Source organism: Panulirus ornatus, chromosome 50 (assembly GCF_036320965.1).
Source record: "Panulirus ornatus isolate Po-2019 chromosome 50, ASM3632096v1, whole genome shotgun sequence".
Classification (NCBI taxonomy): Eukaryota; Metazoa; Arthropoda; class Malacostraca; order Decapoda; family Palinuridae; genus Panulirus; species Panulirus ornatus.
Window position 1 is genome coordinate 7043853 of NC_092273.1, and position 22284 is coordinate 7066136.

The 22284-nt window shown below is 40.2% G+C and overlaps 2 protein-coding genes across 6 annotated transcripts; both read right to left on the reverse strand.

The window, feature by feature from the left end:
- Positions 1 to 83: 83 nt before the first annotated feature.
- On the reverse strand, positions 84 to 8526 carry LOC139764435 (uncharacterized). Of its 2 annotated transcripts, none has more exons than XM_071690987.1 (5): positions 7706 to 8526; positions 5527 to 6131; positions 4018 to 4289; positions 3456 to 3588; positions 84 to 1016 (listed from the first exon to the last, which is right to left on the reverse strand). In XM_071690987.1, the coding sequence occupies exons 2-5, from the start codon at positions 5731 to 5733 to the stop codon at positions 831 to 833; spliced, it is 798 nt and encodes a 265-aa protein (XP_071547088.1). In that variant the 5' UTR covers positions 5734 to 6131; positions 7706 to 8526; the 3' UTR covers positions 84 to 830. The 2 variants fall into 2 exon arrangements, with proteins under 2 accessions (XP_071547088.1, XP_071547087.1); XM_071690986.1 differs by having other exon boundaries at positions 7642 to 8526.
- A 1730-nt stretch (positions 8527 to 10256) lies between these two features.
- On the reverse strand, positions 10257 to 22007 carry temp (protein prenyltransferase alpha subunit repeat-containing protein tempura). 4 transcript variants are annotated; one of them, XM_071691326.1, is made up of 4 exons: positions 21788 to 22007; positions 18121 to 18219; positions 16992 to 17149; positions 10257 to 14754 (listed from the first exon to the last, which is right to left on the reverse strand). In XM_071691326.1, the coding sequence occupies exons 2-4, from the start codon at positions 18186 to 18188 to the stop codon at positions 13850 to 13852; spliced, it is 1131 nt and encodes a 376-aa protein (XP_071547427.1). In that variant the 5' UTR covers positions 18189 to 18219; positions 21788 to 22007; the 3' UTR covers positions 10257 to 13849. The 4 variants fall into 4 exon arrangements, with proteins under 4 accessions (XP_071547427.1, XP_071547428.1, XP_071547426.1 ...); XM_071691327.1 differs by lacking the exon at positions 21788 to 22007 and adding an exon at positions 21367 to 21591; XM_071691325.1 differs by lacking the exon at positions 21788 to 22007 and adding an exon at positions 21266 to 21589.
- Between the last annotated feature and the right edge of the window lie 277 nt (positions 22008 to 22284).

The following is a 22284-nucleotide window of genomic DNA, read 5'->3' on the forward strand; positions in this document are numbered from 1 at the left end:
GAATGAAAATTAGATTTGAGGGAAACCATATATATATATATATATATATATATATATATATATATATATATATATATATATATATATATATATATTCTAATGAATGAAAATTAGATTTGAGGGAAATCATTGATATCAAGATATATTAATAAATCATTTCAAGAAATGTTTTCCCTTTTTTCTATATATCTCGAGTCTATTCATGATTTTCCCTATAACATAAAGTCGTACACATAACACCTGAAAATGCTGTGTTCTATCTAACAAAAGAACATCCATGATTTAGTTTAATTTACATAGAAGTTACGTACACGCTTCACAGGAATGTTTACCCCACACATGATTTCCCGGGAGTTCTACAACCTCCCCTTCATTTTCCGAGGTTGTTATTATTTCCTCCCCCATTTCCCTGGGAATGGTACACTCCCATTTCCTAAGAAAGGTAACTCACTTTACACTTTCCAGTTGAGACCTTTGCACTACAGAGCCAACAATGCTTTAGAAATTACATTTCATATTATTTTTTTAACTACAAAAAAAAAAAAAAAAATACTTATGTCCTTCCAGTCACACAAGTGTCAAACCGTCACATATATTTTCTTGTAACGTCACTGCGTCATCTCATGACGTCACTCCGTAACAAGCCTATGTCACCTCATAACGTCGTCCCGTCACCTCAGCGTCACCCCGTAACCTCTTCACGGTTACTGTGTCACCTCCCAGCGTCACTCCGCCACTTCAGAACGTCACAAAGCGTCAATCCGTCACAACGCCAATCGCGTCACCTTAACGGCGTCACTTCGTCACCCAAGAGCGTCACACCGTCCCAGTTAGAGCGTCACGTCCGTCACATCCGAGGGCTCGTTCTTCTCCACGTCGTCCTGGGCGCGTGCCACGTGGTAGCGACGCGCCACGCGTCGCAGGGCGCGTCGCTCCGTCATGCAGTCACGTCGGAAGTGATGCGAGTGAAAGAGGACGACCATCACGACCACCAGGACCCCCAGAGCTGTACACACCTGCAACGACCCACACACACCTGTCTTAACACACCTGCTACGACCCGCACACACCTGTCTTAACACACCTGCAACGACCCGCACACACCTGTCTTAACACACCTGCAACGACCCGCACACACCTGTCTTAACACACCTGCAACGACCCGCACACACCTGTCTTAACACACCTGCTACGACCCGCACACACCTGTCTTTAACACACCTGCAACGACCCGCACACACCTGTCTTAACACACCTGCAACGACCCGCACACACCTGTCTTAACACACCTGCTACGACCCACACACACCTGTCTTAACACACCTGCAACGACCCACACACACCTGTCTTAACACACCTGCTACGACCCGCACACACCTGTCTTAACACACCTGCAACGACCCGCACACACCTGTCTTAACACACCTGCAACGACCCGCACACACCTGTCTTAACACACCTGCAACGACCCGCACACACCTGTCTTAACACACCTGCAACGACCCGCACACACCTGTCTTAACACACCTGCAACGACCCGCACACACCTGTCTTAACACACCTGCAACGACCCGCACACACCTGTCTTAACACACCTACGACCCGCACACACCTGTCTTAACACACCTGCTACGACCCACACACACCTGTCTTAACACACCTGCAACGACCCGCACACACCTGTCTTAACACACCTGCAACGACCCGCACACACCTGTCTTAACACACCTGCAACGACCCGCACACACCTGTCTTAACACACCTGCAACGACCCGCATACACCTGTCTTAACACACCTGCTACGACCCGCACACACCTGTCTTAACACACCTGCAACGACCCGCACACACCTGTCTTTAACACACCTGCAACGACCCGCACACACCTGCAACGACCCGCACACACCTGTCTTTAACACACCTGCAACGACCCGCACACACCTGTCTTAACACACCTGCTACGACCCTCACACACCTGTCTTAACACACCTGCAACGACCCGCACACACCTGTCTTAACATACCTGCAACGACCCGCACACACCTGTCTTAACACACCTGCAACGACCCGCACACACCTGTCAACACACCTGCAAACAACCCGCACACACCTGTCTTAACACACCTGCAACGACCCGCACACACACACCTGTCTCAAAATACCTGCTACGACGCACCTGAAATGGCACACATCTGTCGCGACACACCTGTCACACAACACGTGTCATGATACACCTGTAGTGATGACATAGCTCTTATGACACCCACAATGACATGTGCTATGACACCTGTAATGATGCACCTGTCATGACATAATGATTCTTTTCTCATAACATACCCGTCTCAAAACACCTGTCATGACATCTCTCACAACATACCGGTACTCACACACCTGCAAGGACACACCTATGGAAGTCAGCTATGGAGGCACTTGTGGCACCTGTTGTTGAGAGTACCCTGATGCCAGTAAAGGAATTATGGTCTGGTATATAGTCACAAGAACTAGACCAAGCCTGGAATATGGTCTGGAATACCTGACAAGAACTAAATCTAACCTGGAATATTATCTGGAAAGTAAAGGACAAGTATTACACCGAGTCTGGAACAGGGTCTGGAATGTGTACGGCAAAAATTAGATCCAGCCTGAAATATGGTCTGGAATATCTATGGGGAAAAAGAGTAGATCTAGCCTGGAATATAAAGAGGAAATAGATCTCGCCTGGAATGTTTATGGCCCCCCCCCCCCCAATTAGATCCAGCTTGAAATATGGTCTGGAATATCAATGGGAAGACCTAGAGATCTAGCTTGGAATATCACCTGGAATATAAACAAGACCTAGGGCTAACCCTGATTATCTCTGAAATGTTTATGACAAGAACTATATGGAGCCTGGAATGTGGTCTGGAGAATAAACTGACCTAGAACACTGAAAGTCGACCAGGAGGCACCAGACGCTTACCTGGAACACTACATTGGAACCGACCAGAAGCGACCAGAAACTGACCTGGATCACTAGGGGCCGACCAGAAGGCACCAGAGACTGACCTGGACCACTAAAAGCCGACCAGGAGTCACCAGAAACTGACCTGGAACACTAGGAACCTACCAAAAGGGACCAGAAACACCTGGAACGCGAGGAACCGACCAGTGGGGACCAGAAACTGACCTGGAACACTAGGAACCGACCAGGGGAGACCAGAAACTGATCTGGAACACTAGGAACCGACCAGGGCGGGACCAGAAACTGACCTGGAACACTAGGAACCTACCAGTGGGGACCAGAAACTGACCTGGAACACTAGGAACCGACCAGTGGGGACCAGAAACTGACCTGGAACACTAGGAACCGACCAGGGCGTGACCAGAAACTGACCTGGAACATTAGAAACCGACCTGGAGGGGACCAGACACTTACCTGGATCACTAAGAACCGACCAGGAGGCACCAGATACCTACCTGGAGCAAGGGGGACATGGAGGTGTCATGGGCAGGGTCATGGTGAGGGCTGAGGATGGGGTCCGAGGTCTCCTGGACGTGGGGCGAGATCCCCACCACGACGGCATCCACGCCGGTGTGTTGAGTCTCCTCCCTGTGGAGGAGGAGCTCGTTTTATATCTATACATGAGCCATAGTGCAGTTGGTTCCTATGATATCAAGGTGGTAATTGTACATGGGCCCAAAGATGTCAACACGATTGTATGGGGGGACCTAAGATGTCAACACGATTGTATGGGGGGACCTAAGATGTCAACACGATTGTATGGGGGGGACCTAAGATGTCAACACGATTGTACAGGGGACCTACGATATCAAGGCAATAGTATGGGGATCTAATATAGGCGATAGTATGGGGGACCTAAAATATCAAGGCGATAGCATGGGGGGGGGGGGGAACCTAAGATATTAAGGCTATAGTTCGGGGGACCTAAGATATCAAGTCGATGGCGTAGTTGCTGTCCAAGGTATCAAGATATCAGCTCAGGTACTCACGCTTCTCTTCTTGACGGACCTTACTAACCTAAGAGTACGGATGGTTCCAGGGCCACTGCCGTGCAGGACGGCCTGCAGGGCATTGTAGAACCTGTGAGTGGCGTTCAGAGCCGCGTCCCTCGCCAGCGCCGGCCGGAGGGAAGGTATGGGCGTCGCAGGAAGTGAGGGCAGGACGGCCGTGGGCACGATGACGTGTCCTGGATCGCTTCCGCCGAAGACCTGGTCGTGGAGGAGGTCACCTTCATCGTCCCAGGGATTCACGACGGAGATCGTGGGCAGGATAGTGTAGCGAGGACCCTCCTGTAGAAGGCCAGACAGGATAAACTGTGGTGAAGTCCCATTACAGTTATGATGTGAGGAAGATCTCACACTTCTGCAATACGACAGATGATACAAGGCCAGCCTAACAGAAGGCGCCATTAAACAATGTGTACATTGCTAAATAGATTCACTCAGTGATATATAACCACAATAACAATTGCTATCATCTTAGGGTATTAAACCAAGCTAAACAACAGGTGGAGGGATATTAGATTCCGTTCTAACTGGACGCGTGTGGCGTTGAACACCAGGTGATGGAAATGTCAAGTTCTGTTGTAGCTGAAAACGAGAGGCAGTTGGTTAAATTAATTCCTGACTCGTTGTTACTATGTCATTATAAAGCTGAAAGAATTCCATCAAGTTAGAACATTACTAAAAAAAAAAAAGAAGTGTCATCACGTTAAACCAGTATGATTAACACTCAAAAAAAAAACTTGAAACAGCTGTTGAAGCCAAGTTAACACTGGTGACAGGGACGTCTTAAACAGGTGATATTTTCAACAATGGTAGTGGATAAAACTAACACTATCACTGTTGCTAGCTGTCGAGCTACTGCTTGAGTGTTGTGAGAACGAACTAGAATCGTACATCTTTCAGTAACTCCAACACTGGAATGATTATGATACTGGGAGAAAAACTACAATTCGAAAACAGTGATGAAGGAAAGAGTGTTAGGGAGTGTTCAGGTGACACTCCCTAAAGATTACACCCTCTTGTTAGACACAGAGGATGTACAGGACACCCCAGTCATTCTTATTACTACCACATTCATTCCCCCCTTTACCCCCTGGAGGTTAACTCCCTGGGTTAAGTTAGTGCGAGATACGAAACAGCAAAGGACACTGAGTGAAATCGGTGACGAGCAAGTAACAAAACATGAGAAGTGGTCTCATAAATCAGGAGGCTAATTCATCATCTCCCTGCCTGTGAATCACTGATGCCTGTGTGTGTGTGTGTGTGTGTGTGACAGGATCACCAGAGCTTAAGGGTTATATGCTCAGTGTATAACCAAACCTCAGGCCGGACACAGCTTCCTGGAGGTATACTTACGCGTGAGGTACCGTAAGAGAAAGTTGGATGCCAGGAAATCATATGATGTAACTGAATCGTCAATAATCTACGAGTTCCTTCGTCTAATATTAGACTTGTGTATGCACTGGGGGAGTGAGAGACAAGAGCAGGAAAAAGAGGCAACAACTTGACTTTTCAGACTAACCATTCGATGGTTGAGGAGGAGCTGGTCCCATGGTTCTGCGTCGGTGACCAAATGTAGGTCATCGTCAAGCCCCTGGTGGTCCCTGCGGTACCCCGGGGGAATATCTGGCTCCAGGGGTGGTTCCTGAGAGGCGCCAAGGTCACAGCAGAACCTGATGGCCCCTGACAACCTGACCAGCAGATGCTGACCTTCCCAACGACTCATCATGGCGGTGCCTCGGGGCACGGATGTCCAAGACCAGTAATTGTCACTAGGCGACTTTCATCTTGCATTATTTTTCTTTACAAAAGAACGATCTTGTGAAATTCAAGCATGAGTTCCTTTTAGGGATTCGTCCTTAAGTGACACTTTGCTTCGCCAGAGACACCATTAGTGGTCCTACTGGTGGAGTCGGTGGCTCTTGAGTGCTGGGGCCTGGTGAGCACGGTGGCCTGGCTTCTACCCCCGGCCAGCCACCTGTTCAGTGTGGCTCCACCACACACGTACAACTGGAGCAGTGGGCCGCCTTTCCCTCTCTGTTGTTGCTGTCTGAAGCTACGCTTCCAGGCCGCTGCTTGAAAGACCCGTTCATTTAACTGTGTTTACTTGCGTTGTTGTAGAAACATCTGAAAATATACAATTGTAAGACTGTTACATCACCAAGGATATGAAAGGAGAGGGCATCTTTATGTGTTTTTGACACATCTCTAGACGGGAATGATGAAAAGCTGTTTGCTCGGAATCTAGGGCTGAATAAGAGAACGATCGTTCATGCTGCACAGTGAAGGGAAGAATCGAACTAGGGTCCCCACTTCTGCTATGCTCTGATTCGTCTTGCGAATAGAGTGACAATGGTACGGACTATTGAGCATGTGTGTGTGTGTTTATAATTACCTATTTTTTGAACCATCTCTACCGTCATACAACTTTTCAGACATACGCATACTTAAACCATCTCTATCATACAAAATTTCAGACATACGCATGCTGTCCGCTGTTACAATATTCTCATATATTCATTCACTGCTCTTATGTAATGCAAAAGTACTTCTTTCCATCCTTATTGACAAGATTTTTATCTAATGTGTAAGGCCTCTCGTTCGTAGACTCCCGCGCATTAGTTTTAGCCTTATGTAGGTTGTGGGCAGCTTGTTGAATATTTCTTTATCCATATATTTGAATGCTATTCTAATAACTGCTAGATGAGTCCCCTTTATGGGGTACTCTGGCGATAGGCTTGCATGTGTGTGTGTGTGTGTGTGTGTGATTACATATTTGTACGTACAGGGAGGATGCTTTACACTCATAGCGAACCAATTTCACAGCCTTTTCCTTGAACTGATCAATTAATTCAAAGAACTGACGTACATTGAAGGTCAATTCAATTCAAAGAGCCGCTGACACCAAAGTCTACCATCCACATCCTTGGGAAATCAGTGTCTACTATGCGCTCCCTGCAGTTTATTCCCTTACGAACTGTGAGTACTGTGTCAACCCTACAGTCTGCTTTCACACTTTCACTGGTGTTATTTTTTTTTTCCGAGCAAAACAAGTCAAACCCTGATCCCGTTTTCCTGTATCCCAACCTCCATCACGTTGTGCTAGGCTGGGATGAACTTCAACCAACCATGATTTTACCTAAAGCAGGCTAGACTGGATTGAACTTCAATTATTTTTGCGTAGAGCAGATGATAGGCTACGCTTCTGCCCAACTTACTGAGATATTCTAAATGCTCCATACTCTCATATACCTAACACCATTTGTTAAAATAATCAAGTCATTTGATACACTGGAATATCAGCGGTTCCAAGACTAAGCCCTGTGGAACATCACTGATTGAATTCTGATCCAGTGTAAAAAGATAAGATCTTACAAAGATCTTACATCCGTCCTATCTTCCCTCCTACTAAAGTAACTCGATCCACTGGATTTCCCCTTTCATGATTACTTACGTATCCATTTTCTTTTATGAAGTAAGTCTAAGGGAGTCGTATATGGGAAGTAAAGAGGTACAAGTTCCGTAATAATGTTAGAAATATAGATGGAATGGGACGTCATAATCTTGCGATTCACCGTAATCACTAACACAAAACTTTTCACAGTACAATACCGTAAGCAACAAACATTTCTAGTACCTTACAAACTCGTGTTTCAACACTTCATGACGTTCTTCTAAAATCCATATTCTGAAATCTTTACCGAGTCACACGGGTCACAGTCGTAACTGAGGAGGATCTTAACCATGTTAATGCAGACGACACGATCTTGATGAGAGACGTTTACACGACGACCGGGTCTTGCCAACTGGTCGGACGCCGCCACGTAACTGCTCGTCGTCCGTCGCCACTACCACCACTTAACCCGACGCGACGGCCTGGTGACGACTGGTTCCCTTAGGGCTCCCTTACCCCCCTCACACCCGATCCCTGCCCGCACCTCATAGCCAACCGTGCCCATAACAGGTCACATTCTAAACACTCTTAACTTTTCACCTGCTTACATTCTAACTCCCGCCCTTGTCCTTGTCTGGTCAACTAGAACACCACCGTCACCACAGCAATGACCATCATACACACAACACAGGCCTCCGTGGTGGAGCGGTTATCGCTACCGACTGTGAGCGACCACGGGGGTTCGAATACTAGGCGCGGCAGTCGGCCTACACCCAACTCAGGTGTTCACCTCCCCCAACCCCATTCGGAATTGATTGATAAATGGATTCCTGGCTTAGGCTGGGGTGTGTGTGTGTATACTTATAATAAGACATAAAAGCTTGTATATAAGCGAAAGACGGGGCAACACGAGTGAAAACTCTCTCTAATCACAAACAACACTACAAACAGCAACACTTGCACCATCATCACACTGACTTCGCTCGCCATATGTCGTCCCCTCCAGAGCCGCCTCCACCACTACAACCAACACTCCTGAGCTAACAACCTCATCCGCCGATGACTTCCGCGCTCCAACATTTGTTTGTATATGTCCTAGTCTTGTTTCAGGGCCATTAAATTATGTAATTAATATCTAAAAACATTGCGTTTAGTATTTTCCACAATCATTCGCTATCTGTAGATCACAGGAAGCATTATAAACTATTTCAGGTTGACATTTAAGGTAAAGATGCCTTTCATTGTATATTCCAATTTTGGAAGTTTTTTTCTTTGGGGGGGGGGGGCCTGATAAGTACCTTTGGCAATCAAAAACCTGCAGTTTTGGTCATAGTCGATTAAGAAAATTACTCCTTAAACTTTCATTGTCATATTTTTCATGACTGTGGGAGTATAAATGGTTTTGCAACCAATAGAAAGTTACAAAACGAGTTCCTGAGTAACATCAAGACCCTTTCATGAAAAGGGTTATATATGTATTATACTTAATCGCTTTCCTGCGTCAGCGATGTAGCGCCAGGAAACACGAAGAATGGCCCATCCACTCATACACGCCCACAGGAGACAGCATCGCTACCCACTGCTTCAGCGAGGTAACGCCACAGAACTTTAGTGTTGGGTACTATATAGTTACTGGGAATGATTCAAAAATGGGTTGAATGCAGTTTAGGAATCAAAAACATCTGCATAAAATTCTCTGGCTAAGGTGTTTTCTTTCAAGTTATGAGCCAGGTTAAGTTCCTGGTTAATTAGTTTCATAAAGGACATTTCTCAAGTAAAATCTAAACCAGTTACAAGCCTTATACCAACCAATTCTATAGACACTGAGAAACATACGTACATAGTCTCATGAGTATCTGATTCAGACTTTTTCAAGTTATGACTATGGCCAATTTGTAAGTTACAGTGTGACTCCTGTAAAGGATGTTGGACAGATGGAAGATACCAATAACAGGCAAAGCAATCTCTGAATATCCACAGGCTACAAAGGTGACACAAAATGTAGCCAATAAATGAGAGGGACACATGCTAAGAAAAATTATCAGGGTTAAAAGTACCAAGTAATTCTGATGAAAATACAGGTGAAATGCTTTCTTCTCTGTTGCAATAGAATCATTTTATTTGCATAGGTAGAGGTGTGGATGGAGATCTTAGTCTCATGAAACAAATAACTTTATGCTCAGTGGAAAAAGCAAAGTGCGCATATCTGTATGAATGTTCATGTTTCACTTTAGCACTATGGACATGGGTTAAGGATGTTTATGAATGATTTGAGACACTTGAGAAACTGTAAGCAGTTGATTCAATTCAATCAATTAGAAATGAGTTAAAAGATGACACAAAAATAAATAGAAAATATGAGCAATAATAAAAAAGATTCTTTTAGAAGTAACTTTTGTTTTTTAAGAGTGTGAGTCAAATTGATTTTCTCTTATTTTGAATGTAGAGTCAAATACAATTAGAGGAAATTATTTGATGGCTGCTATACTCACATTGTCAAAGAAGTACAAAATGAACTTTCTCCATAGGGACTGTTTTCAGCACTAAGCAAGAGCAAATTAAAAGCAAGGGGAGCATTCCCTTCAAGTCAACATCTCAGTGCTCCTAGAAAATGACCACCTCGTTTCACCTGTCTCCTGTGGGCCATCCAATTACAACCCTTGAAAACAAAAATTGCACATGTACTGTTAGTAACTTCATGCAAAAAGGTTGCTTAGTGGGTTATCCTAAAACTTAAGTCTTCCCAAAGTCATCCAATTACACTGGGTTGGCATCATCTGCTGCATGATGGGACAGACACTGGGTTGCAGTGACATAGGAATCTTATGTACAATGAATAGGTACTGAGATATACACAATTCAAAGAATAAAGGCTTTTAGTTGTTCTAAGAGGGGGCACTTATACATAGTAGGTATTTGTTCACATTTTCTTACCATTCAGATATCATCCTACAGGATTTTGGAAAGATGATGCATCCTTCTTTTGGTTATATCTAGCTGCGTTCTGACCACATTTTAAGACTCCAGCCAGTATCATATTCACTGTTGGCATTGTCTACTTTATAATCACAAAGTAATTTACAACAAATATTCTAACACAATAAATGTATTTACATGTAATAAAGAACTAACCCTCTGGGATAAAGATTTAAAATATAAATACAGAGAATGTCAATCTTATCAACAAATTATCAGTTTAAATATGAGATTAAACATACACAAAACAATCTAGCTTTAGGAACTCTTGATAACAATTTAGTCACTAAGTGAATACACTTTACATATAAAACTAGAGTAATATTAAAATGACTAAAAGTGCATTGTTCATTCTACTTACTACTGTAACTGTAGGTGCAGGCCCAATACTTTACTCAAAAAGTAACTAAACAATACAGCTTCTTAAAATAATTATCAGTTCAGATAAAACTACTAAATCATATATTCCCTAAACCCCATTATGGGGCTCCTGCAGTTGCGATGCAATCAGCAGCTGGAATATGATGGACTCCTTAACACTTATGTCCTTTGACAAGACAGTACTCTTTTTTGTCTAGTGAAAATGATAAAACTTTGTCGAAGGTCACTTAACACTTATGGTGAAATCTCGTGCAGGTGGAGTCCAGCACCACCATCCATACCTTTTTTTTTTCATATTTGATCGCCATTTCCTACATGAACTCCAGAAACAGAAGAAAGGCTCCAGTGTATCTATTCATTCATAATTACCCCAAGAACTTTTCTGAAAGGGTCTTGGTGTTATTCCAGGACCACTTTTAAGGTGCTACTGCAGCTCCAAGGCTGTGTTAAATAAATCAGTGACAGGAGTAGGATGACTCCTTTGATGCAAGAAGTTACTTGAAAGGACTGTACTATATTATGTCAACTGTTAATAATACTGCCTCGCCAAAAGTGACTTTTTACTTGTGGTGTGTCCTTACGTAGGCAGATTCCTGTAACACCATGCATGTTTGAGTATACCTGGTAATTTATGTGGGAAAACAGTGATTGAAAGGTGATGGCTTGCAAAGAGCATCAGACTGAGGATGATCAGAGAGGATTCAGGAGTGGCTGAGGATGCATGGATCAAGTGTCTGAAGAATATGCATGAGAAATACTTAGAGAAACAAGGATTTATATGAGACATATATTGATCTGAAGAAAGCATATGACAAAACTGACATATATCCTTTGAGATATGTATATGAATATGTGGTGTGGGAAGTGAGGAGTTTTTCTCAAAACAGTAAGGAATATGTGTAAGTAGGAAGAGAGGAGGGAAATGGTTCCAGCTGAAAGTGTGTCACCATGGCTGTTTAATCTGTTTATGAATGGGGTGGTGAGGGAAGTAAATAAAAGGGTTTGGGGAGAAGGGTAGGTCTACAGTATGTCTTGGGTGGGTGGGGTGAGGAGATCAAGTGACTTGGCACTGGTGGCAGATTCGAGTGAGAACTGTAGAAGCTAGTTTCTGAGTTTGGTAGTGTGTGTGTGAATGGAGAAAGTTGAGAGTAAATGTGAATAAAAGCCAGTGTTTTGGTTCAACACTGAAGAGACACAGGTCAGTTGGGGTGTGAGTGTGACTGGATGGAACTTGGAGGAAAGTGTTTAAAAGACCTGAGAGTGGAAATGGCAGAAAATGGATCAACAGGAGCTGAAGTGAGACACATACAGTGGGTGAAGTTAGCAAAGGTCCTGGACAACCTGAGGAACATGTGGAGAGGACTGCTTGAAGGTACAGTAGTCCTGATGCTGATGTATGGACATGAGGCATGGGTAGTAGATCAGAATATATGAAAGCAGGTGAACGTGTTGCAAAGAAATGGATGAGAACAATGGGTAGTATGAGGAGGGTTGATTGAGTAAGAAATGATTGGGTGATAGAAAGGAGAGGTAATAAGAAGAGTATGATTGAAAAAATGGAAGGTATGCTAAAATGGTTTCAATATATGAAAAAAATAAGTGAGGAGAGTTTGACAAAGAGGATGTATGTGTCAGAAAAGAAGGGAAGAAGGAAAAGGGGGGAGACCAAATCGGAGATTGGTGGATGGAGTTGAAAAGGTTTTGAGTACTCAGGGTCTGAATGTGCAAGAGAGGGTAAGTAATGCATGATACAGAATGAACTGGGATGATGTAGTAAAGTGTTACACAAAGGGTGACACTGATATCAATGGATTGAACCAAGGCAAATGGAAAAGGTATGTGAGGCTTACTTTTGGATAGGGGGCTGTGGTGTCAGTACATCACACATGAGATAAAGAATGGAAAAGAGCAAATGGGGCCATTTCTTCATCTGTTCCTAGTGCTACCTCATTGACATGTAAATCAGCAAATAAAATTTTTCATACAGGTTTGCCATTTCCCACATGAACGAGGTGGCATCAAGAACAGATGACAGAGCCTTAGATGAAAAAATCCTCTCTTGGCTCCTTGCTCTGTTCTTTCTTTTGGAAAGCAATACAGGAAAGGAGGAAATATATGAGCTGATTTGACGTGATATACAGAGCCAGGAAAGGTCTGTAGAGCTGTGGTTTTGGTATATTACACATGAAAGTTAGAGAATGGATGCGAGTGAATGAGGCCTTTTCTTCGTTGATCTGTTCCTGGTCCAACTCTGATAATGCAGGAAACAGTGAACAAGTATGAATGAAGAAAAAACAAAGATATATAAATATAGACAATTTAAAAAACTTTATAGAATATAAAATTCTTTTTGTCTCTAAACTGTTGTAAAATACCTTTCCCAATATATGATGATATTTGCTGTACTCTACAGGCATGCATAAGTTATTAGAAAATAAAGGAGTTATTCACTTAATGATTTGAACACACATATACTCTCTTATCTGATATCTTACTGAATACAAATATCAACAAAACTAACTCAAGAGACCAATGAAAATGTTTATTTTTTGCCTATACATTAATTGTTAGTTAAACTTCACTTTCTTTTATAGAAAATATGCATTATGATTTCCTTGCAATCCAACTAAAACATGCTTTGTAATTCATAAATCTTTGACTAAAAACTCAGAGAATGAATTCAGATACATGCTAACTGTCAAACCTGAGGTGCCACTGCTCACAATTTTTGATGTAGTTGCCAAGATAATACAGTATCACACACATGTGGAAAATTATATTAAAATGCTATATATATATATATATATATATATATATATATATATATATATATCACTTGACTAATACTAAATATAAATTCTTTTCCTCTACAGCTAATATTGATGCAGTAAGTAATGTTCTGGATGATTAAGCTGTACTTATATCACAGATGTTCAAATAAATACGATTAGATTAATAATGAACAACTTTTAATCAAAACTTTAATATTTTTCATTCTTACAAACTGTCAATCAAAAACCCATTCAAATGTCAAATCTAAAAACAGTAGTAGGATTAAGCATTCAGGGCAAGACAATAAAACAGAAAAATATCGCTAAATACCTACTACATTGTTTAACCACTGTGCATGCTTTTCACCAAGCGTTTTCTGATATGATTTAGTTTGAAGACATTTATTTATCAGGTCTCTTTCACCAAGAAGAACAGCACTCCATTCACTGTTGACTGTTTCCACACAAGATCTTTTCAGGGCTGGAGGTGGTGGAGAACAGGTTCTTTGGGGATAAGAGCAGAGGAGATCTCTCAAACGCATCAAAAGGAATCGCCGGTGACAAAAGAGAGCTTCATGGTCTGTGTATTCCTCAATCAGGTCACGGTTAAAATCCAGTTCCTTCTGATAAAGCTTCTCTACACTATTTACACATGGAACGATTTCTTGGATATGGTTGACCTTTCCATCATTCACTAATGAAACAACTGAGTCAAGAAGATACTGGAGGTAGTGAAGTCCACTATGTTCACTTACATGAACACTTACCCAACTATGGCTTGTTTCATATTCTAAACTGCATACATCTGTAAGGCCAACATATGCAGAAAATTGTTGTATTACCCACAATCTGTGGTTCCAAGAATGATAGTTGTTTTGATGCTTATCTGCCGTCCAAGCACAAATATCTAATTCAGAAAACAGAAACTGCCTAATATATTCAGAATTCAGATCAACATTAACATTGTGGTTATCCTCATCTAAATCATTGGCCCCATTTGCTTGGTGAGGCATATCCCTGGCTAAAATATTGACAAATATCCATTTACGGTGCTGGAAAACCTCCATACATTTTGGTTTTCTAGACAGTATCAACTTTGTGAGATGAAGATCTGCATCTGATGTGAGATGACCTTGGCGCAAAAATGCTTTACGCATATTCCAGAATGTTGTAACTTCTGGAGCAATAAGCAGACAGAACTGAGTCCAACGAAGCAACAAAGTAGGATCTGAAAATCATTATTAATCAAGATTTTTATTTTTGAAAGAAAAATTTCTAACTTAAACTCTACGCTAAAATGTTCATCATCCAGAAATTTTTTAACGATGAACAGCCAAATCTTATTTCTAACTGATTACTGCACAAACTCTAACATAATAAAAACTATTCATAAATATAGCCACAGAAATCAATTTCTTTAATAATCTACTTTCCACTTTACACCCAAAACTTCTACATGTACTTTAAGTTCTAACAAGGTACTTCAAGTTCTAACATCAAAACACTTATAGATATTTTTCAATTCTAAAGTCATTGGTTAAACAAAAGTTTTACAAGAGCACTTTACCAAATCACTTCAAGTCGGCTTCTTTACACTTAACTGCATAAACTTAATGTCTCACAAAAACTCTTATTATTGTAAAATACTTAAAGCATGGTACATAATCTTAACCCATTGACTCTGGAAACTCTAAATACAGGTGTTTGCTCTGAAAACTTTGTGAGAAATACTTTGAGAAAGAACGGAGTCTGTATGTAGCACTTTTGGATCTGTGATGGTGTTGCTAGACCCAGCCTGCTTGAGGTTACACCATGCATGAAGAGGCACCTTTGGAAAGGCTGTATCATCATCAGTGGATGAAAGATTAAAATCTTGTCAAATAGTTTTTCTATTCAATGGAGTCCAGCCTGTTTCTCCTAAATAAGTGCAACACAACCTTGAAGCTGCAGGAGCACCTGGATAATGGGTTCTAGTTACAGCCCCAGGATCCCTTCTTGTAAGAGGCCCTGGGAATGTTTGATACTATCAATGAAACTGGTGTAAGCCGATGATAAGGTTGATAAAGATGCCTTGTACAAGGTGCTACAAATACATGTTATGGGAGGAAAGCTACTAAAATCAAATAGAAGATTTATAAAGAAAGTAAGGCACAAGAAGGGAGGAGGGTGAGTGGTTCAAAGTGAATGTGGGTCTGCAAAAAGGATATATGATGTCACTATGGTTATTTTATCTGTTTATAGATGGAGTAATAAGAGATGTGAATATAAGGATCTTGAAGCAACAGGCAAGTCTTCAGTACACACGTGGAGGGCTGGGAAGGGAGTCATCTACTGTATGCATATGACATGGCCTAAGTGGCAGACACTTGAATGACAAACTAAAGAAACTAGTGTGTGATACTGTGAAAGTGTGAGAAAGAAATTAGCTGAAAGTTAACATAAATGGAAGTATGGTTCTAAAGTTTAGCAGGGAGGAGAGATAGCCTGGTTCAAACATACTTGAATGGAAAAAACTTGAAGTGAAATGTTTTAGATACTTAGGAGAGAACATAATAACAAACAGCACTAAGGAAGCTGAAGTCAATAGGAGGGTGGATGAGGAGTGCATTGGGGAGTGAGTGGAGAGGTTACTGCCTGTGAAGGCAAAAATGGTTATGGTTGATGACACAGCAGTCCTAACACTGCTCTTTGAGAGCCTTAAACAGAAAACAACAGAAGAGAGAAAGTGCTGAAAATGAAATGGGATGGGGAGTGATGACCATGCAAGGAATGGTTGTGTAAGAGAGGGATACGGTAATAAGATGAGTATGACTGAGGAAGCTGAATGGGGTGTGCTGAAGCTGTTTGAACATATGGAAAGATTAAGGTGGAGGGGAAGACCAAAAATGAGAAGGGAGGACAGAGTGAAAGATGATTTGAGTTATTAGGGCCTGAACATGAAGAAAGATGAGAAGCATGCAAGGGATTGAGAAAACCAAAGCTATGTGATACACAGGAAGTGACACGCTATCTGTGGCTGAACTACAGAATACCATGGAAAGGTCCATCAAGCTTGGCTATAAATACGGGATTCCGGTTTTTGTGCTTTATATGTGATAGCTTGTGGATGTAAATAAAAGAGGCCATTCTTTGTCTGTTCCTGAAATTACCTTGCTACATCCAAAATGGCAAACTAGTACGAAAGAAATCAGTATGGTGTGCCAATTGAACAATCAATAGGTGCTTATGATAATATGGAAGTCTATATACACTTTCACACTCTAAAAATGAGCTAAGAAAGTGTTTGAGTAAAATGAAATGCTAAAGACTCTCAATCCATGCCTAATAAATGAGAATGAAGTTACGAATGGATAGACATGCTTTTTCAAGAAGAAAATGTCTACGTATTTCAGATCAAATGTCAATAATATTCTAACTTCTATTTTGACAAAACCTGAAAACAAAAACAGTATCAGAAAAACTAACCTTCTCGTTTTTTTGATTGTCTAGCCTCCAGGATCTTGGCATAAGTATAAGCATACACATGCTTGACACACCATGATTCTAAGCCAAGCTTGTGTTCCACATGGATGACTGGTGAGCGATTCACTTCTCCAAGTGAAAAGACAATGTCAAATTCATCTCTGAAAATAAAGTGAATAATAATAATAGTGAATAATAAGAAGAAAGAAATAAAAATGAGATGAGAAGCAAGTTAACTTGCCTCTTTTTATAATGGCAATATAAGTTTTGTGCATTCCAAAGTATAAGCTTCTTTATTATAACTGTTTGGTCCTATAAGCAAACCTTAATTTTGCAGCTGTAAATACCAAGTATCAACCATATGCCATTTTGCTAATATAAAAAATTTTGAGAAAAATACGAATAAATTAATAAATAAATGAATATATACTGATGGCTAAATAATAAAGCGAAATATGTCTGAAACACATCCATAATCACAAACATTTCTGATGACATGCATAGTATGGAAAATGACATTAAGTAATAAAGAGACATGTACTGAGGAATCAATTCAGATATGTCTAATAAATATCTACTTAAAGGAAATTTATGCACATGACCATGATGGCCTACAACTCACAATGAACAGAAAGTCTATCATCTCTTATGTTTAACTCCAGTTCCATTTACTATTTGTGGATTAACTACACACAACCTCTTAATGCAATGACACATCCTCAAAACCAAGTCCAGCATACTTAAGTGAGGCAAGGGGCTATACACTAACGTAAATGCTTTTATTCATCCTAAACTGACTCTTCACCTAAGACTTTATTCATACCTCTGCCTTTGCACACATAGGAGTATGTGGCAGGCAAACACTAACCAGAGAGATACCATATACCATGGGTTATTGGGAGGATTGCTGAAAGTAGTGTAAAGATTAACAACTTTAATGCATTCGTCTTTCTAACAACTTCTTTACACCACATGTCCTTTCCACATCATTCATTACTCTCTCTATTCTCTTAATCTAATCTGTACTATTTCTAAACCACAACATCAGAGTTAAATATGATTCAAACTTGTAAACATCAAAATACCTACAACTAATGTGTTTCACCTTACTGTGAAGTTATTCATAACTTACAGAAGTGGATCCCGGTTTACAACCATGTCAATTTTCTTCATTATTCTCTCACATGTTTCCTCCTCCATAATCTCAGCAGCTGTAGTAGTTTAACAAAACCTATGTGATAGTAAGCAAGGATAAAAATTAATTCACAATAAAGATATTTTTATTTTGTCGAATAAAAAGCACATAAAACAATCACAGTCCATAAATTCTACATGGACAGAGTCAGACACTTCTGTATCTCAATAAATACTGAGAAAAGACTGCTCTTTTTTCCAGCATATAATCCAAAAGGAATTGATGAACGAAAACAACTATTCAATGAAAATAATAAAGATATAGAGAACTGTATGGAGGTAGGCATAAGCATATAGAAATGGAAAAGAGAGTACATGGGGAAAAAAATCATTGAACTGTTTAAAGTATAAGGATGGAAGTGGGAATACTGCACAGAAAGTATTGATAAGGTATGGGAGAGGTAGGAGTCAGGTAACATTTGAAAGCTGCAATAGAGCCAAAAATTTCTACATCACAATGAAAATTAATGAACAAAAGAAACATGAAACATAGATGAAAAATGAAAGTATCATCCTAATTGCTTGATAAAACCTACATGGAGCAAAATATCAATTCAGGGTCAGATAACATGAATATAGAATATCCAAGAGGAAAAGTTATCGAAATATATCTTCTGTGCTTGCTATCTTCAATGACTGTGTTTACTTCTTCCAATGCATACAACCAGTACACTCTTAGGGAAAGTTAGGTGAGTTTTCATAAGTTCTGTGGACTTATAGTATTTTAACTTATTTCTATTCCACACTCTCTGTGATCATCATAGGTGACTTCTCAATCATCTATTTAAAATAATGTTCTCAATCATGCTTCTGGTCTAAATCACTTCTGATAAATCCAATGATATACGGTACTTTCCTTTCAAGTCCACGAGCTATTTCTGTGGTACCCCCAAACTGCAACTTTATATATTTGGAAAAACTGGTATCAATGCATTCCTAACATCCAGCAGTTGATATGGAGCAGTACAGTTCTGTATTTTCAGTTTATGATAATAAATATGGGGGTGAGGGAGGGAGGGGGGGGGATAGTGGTGAAGGTTGTGAAGTTACTATATGCACTGAAATTATTTTAGATAGCCTATTAATTACTTTTGTTTACCAACAGCAGTACTGTATAATGTTTAAAGAACAGAAAATTTTTTAAAAATTCCAATGCATGACTTGCAGCATTAAAGTCTTTTCAAAACAATATAGCAATAGTGGTTCCAGTCATGAATATTAGGGAAAATAAGGGGTTAATTATGGTACAATACATGAAACACTCAGAAAATTATACATTCTATGACAACCTTACCAAACTTCCCATGGAGCCATAATTTACTTTCATATTCAATGTTCTAGTCAAAATGAACAACACACGCAAATCATGCTGATGAAAATCAAGAAACAGATGACATTAGCACTCAGCCACCCAACAAGTAGCCATGCCATGTGGTACCCAACAGACAATATTAAAGTTAGTAAGTTTGTCATATGCTGATGCTTTTATAAGTTCTGTTGAATTTTTATGTTTAATTAACATAAAATTTATATTTCATGACTAACCACATATTCTCCCTGGAAATCATAACTTTCACAACTATCATCTTACCGAATATCATATATCAAATACTAGCTTCCAACTCACACTCAAGTTCATAATATTCTATAAACACTATCCTAACAATAAAAAACAAGATCAATTAATGTCCATGGCCAGATTCAATGTGTAGCTAAACTGGAAAATTACCCTACTTAGTGAAAATGCACACTACACCTGGTTAGTCTATATTTGAATGTAAATGAACTCAGCAACCAAGCATTCTAGCAATTATACTGAAAAGCAAATAACTAACAAATCAAGCAGTACCACCAAATAACAAAATCCACAAGAAATACTTCAGGGTCAAAGAAATACACTTTTAATACTGTAGGAGACCCAATCTCTATATATCTATCAAAATCTCTTCTGCCTGTTCCCTCCAGGAACTCCCTCAAGGGGATGGCCAAACCAAAAAAGTCTCCATAACAGGCAAAACTCTTGAGTTACTTCTTAGCCTTTATGCCTTAACCTTAACAGGCCACCAGCAAAGGGCAACTCTAGTGCAGTGTTTTCGGAGACCCAGTCAACTCAAGAAACTTTTATATATTAGCAGTTCTAGGTAAAGGTTATCTTGAATATGTTAGGCTTTGTCGAGTTGGGTTTACTGCCACACAGCAAGAAATGCAGCACAGCAAGAAATATAGCAATCATCTAATTATCAAATTGTTTGAACAGTCCGTTTCTCATACATATCAATAAAAAAAATTTTGAGCATGGTTAAAGTGACAAGATGTCCCAGTAAACTACCGCTTTTGACCTGTATGTCCCGCAGTCTGTTGGGAACTTTAAGGAATGTGAAAATACCCCACTTTTGTGGAAAATGAGCATTTATGTTCCCCTTCTTCAAAATTACTACTAACAAGATATTTGAATGCATAGAATTTTGGCTTTAGCAAGACACAGTTCCATAATACACAAAGCTTGCGTAAGGTTTTGAATCAGTTAACATGAGATAAGAGGGGTATGATCTAGCCAAAGACTTCATATAAAATGCCTTTCATTTCTATATACCAATATTCGAGTATGTAAATTCATGACCACATTCTAATTCAGTATGTATTATGAAATAACTGTGTATCATGAAATGCGTGCATAATCGTGACTACCAAAAAACAATAGCCCCTGATCACTAAACCTTCCTCCCGATATTCGTGAAAGATGGAGGATCTCTCTGCCTTGATATAATAGCAATAGTTTTTCGTATTTCTATATAATAATTACACATGTAAGGCTTCCCACAGCCACGGATGGTAATGAAGGTGAGGGAGACATAACAGCAAGAGGTTTAATCGACGTAAGCACTACATTTTCTTATCCTCTGCTATTTCAACTCCTGGTATTACCATTTCAGTTCACCATTCAAGATGTGTACAGCTTTGAGCTCCAAACAACAAAGTCACTTTAAACACGAGTAACATTCTTGAAAAACTGTTACAAATCCTCCTCTCGCTTAAACCTCGCTGCTGCTCAGTTGAACTGGGAAATACTCACACGAACTCACCTATAAAACTCGTTTGATATTATTCGGATATTTACAAAAACATTCAGTCTGCAGGTGAATATACATGACACACACTCAAACAGCCGAATTCTGATGATAACCTTGCCGTCTGACGGGTAAGAATTTGGCGAGGCGGTGTTTTGTTGTGATTAGCTAATCCCCATCGTTCACAAGATCATTTTTTGAGTCTCTGTCACGTATCTTACGACTATGAAACGAAGTGAATCACACAAGAAGTAAGAAGGTCCTAACTTAATTCAAAACTAGAGTTTTAACAATGACCAGAGGCAAACTTATGTATATTTTGAAAATTCGGTGTAATTCGAATGCTACACTACTACTACGGATGCGTTTCAAATTTGATCCCTGATGGTTCCATATAGTCTCCCGCTAAACTATCACACTTACCTCAAAGGAAAAAAAAAGGGCATATCTACCAAACCAGCGTTGATCTGCACTTTCATCAGTGCAGTATATGGTGATATAAGGGTATGCAAAGCATTTCATACGTAAATCTTTTACCTCTGGGCATCTGGACGAAGATTGTAGATGAAGGACAAGTGGACTGTTCCCACTTTGATTTCATGAAGGCCATCGAATCTTCGCCAAAGTTCTTCACAAAGGACTTTTATATGAATTAGCAGCTTATCACATTAGTGACCCTATTCTTCGAGGGACAACTTCATTTCTGGAAAAAGAGTAAGATATAATGTGATCGTAAACGCTGAATAACCATCCTGGAAAGGAAACCATTAGTGGAATACCCCAGGGGCAGTGCTTGGTCCACTTCAGGTCGTAATTTATATCAGTAATTTACCTAACCATAATAAATTTTAAATTCCTTTACTTGCAACTGATTTTGAAATACTTTAGATAATCTCACATGAAGAAGACTGTGTCATATTCGAAGGAAGACAATTTAAGTTGCAAGAGTGGAATCAGAAGTATTTGCTGACAATTATGATGTTTTTTTTGTATATTAACTGACTCAGTGAAATGAAGGAGTGAAAAGGAAAAAG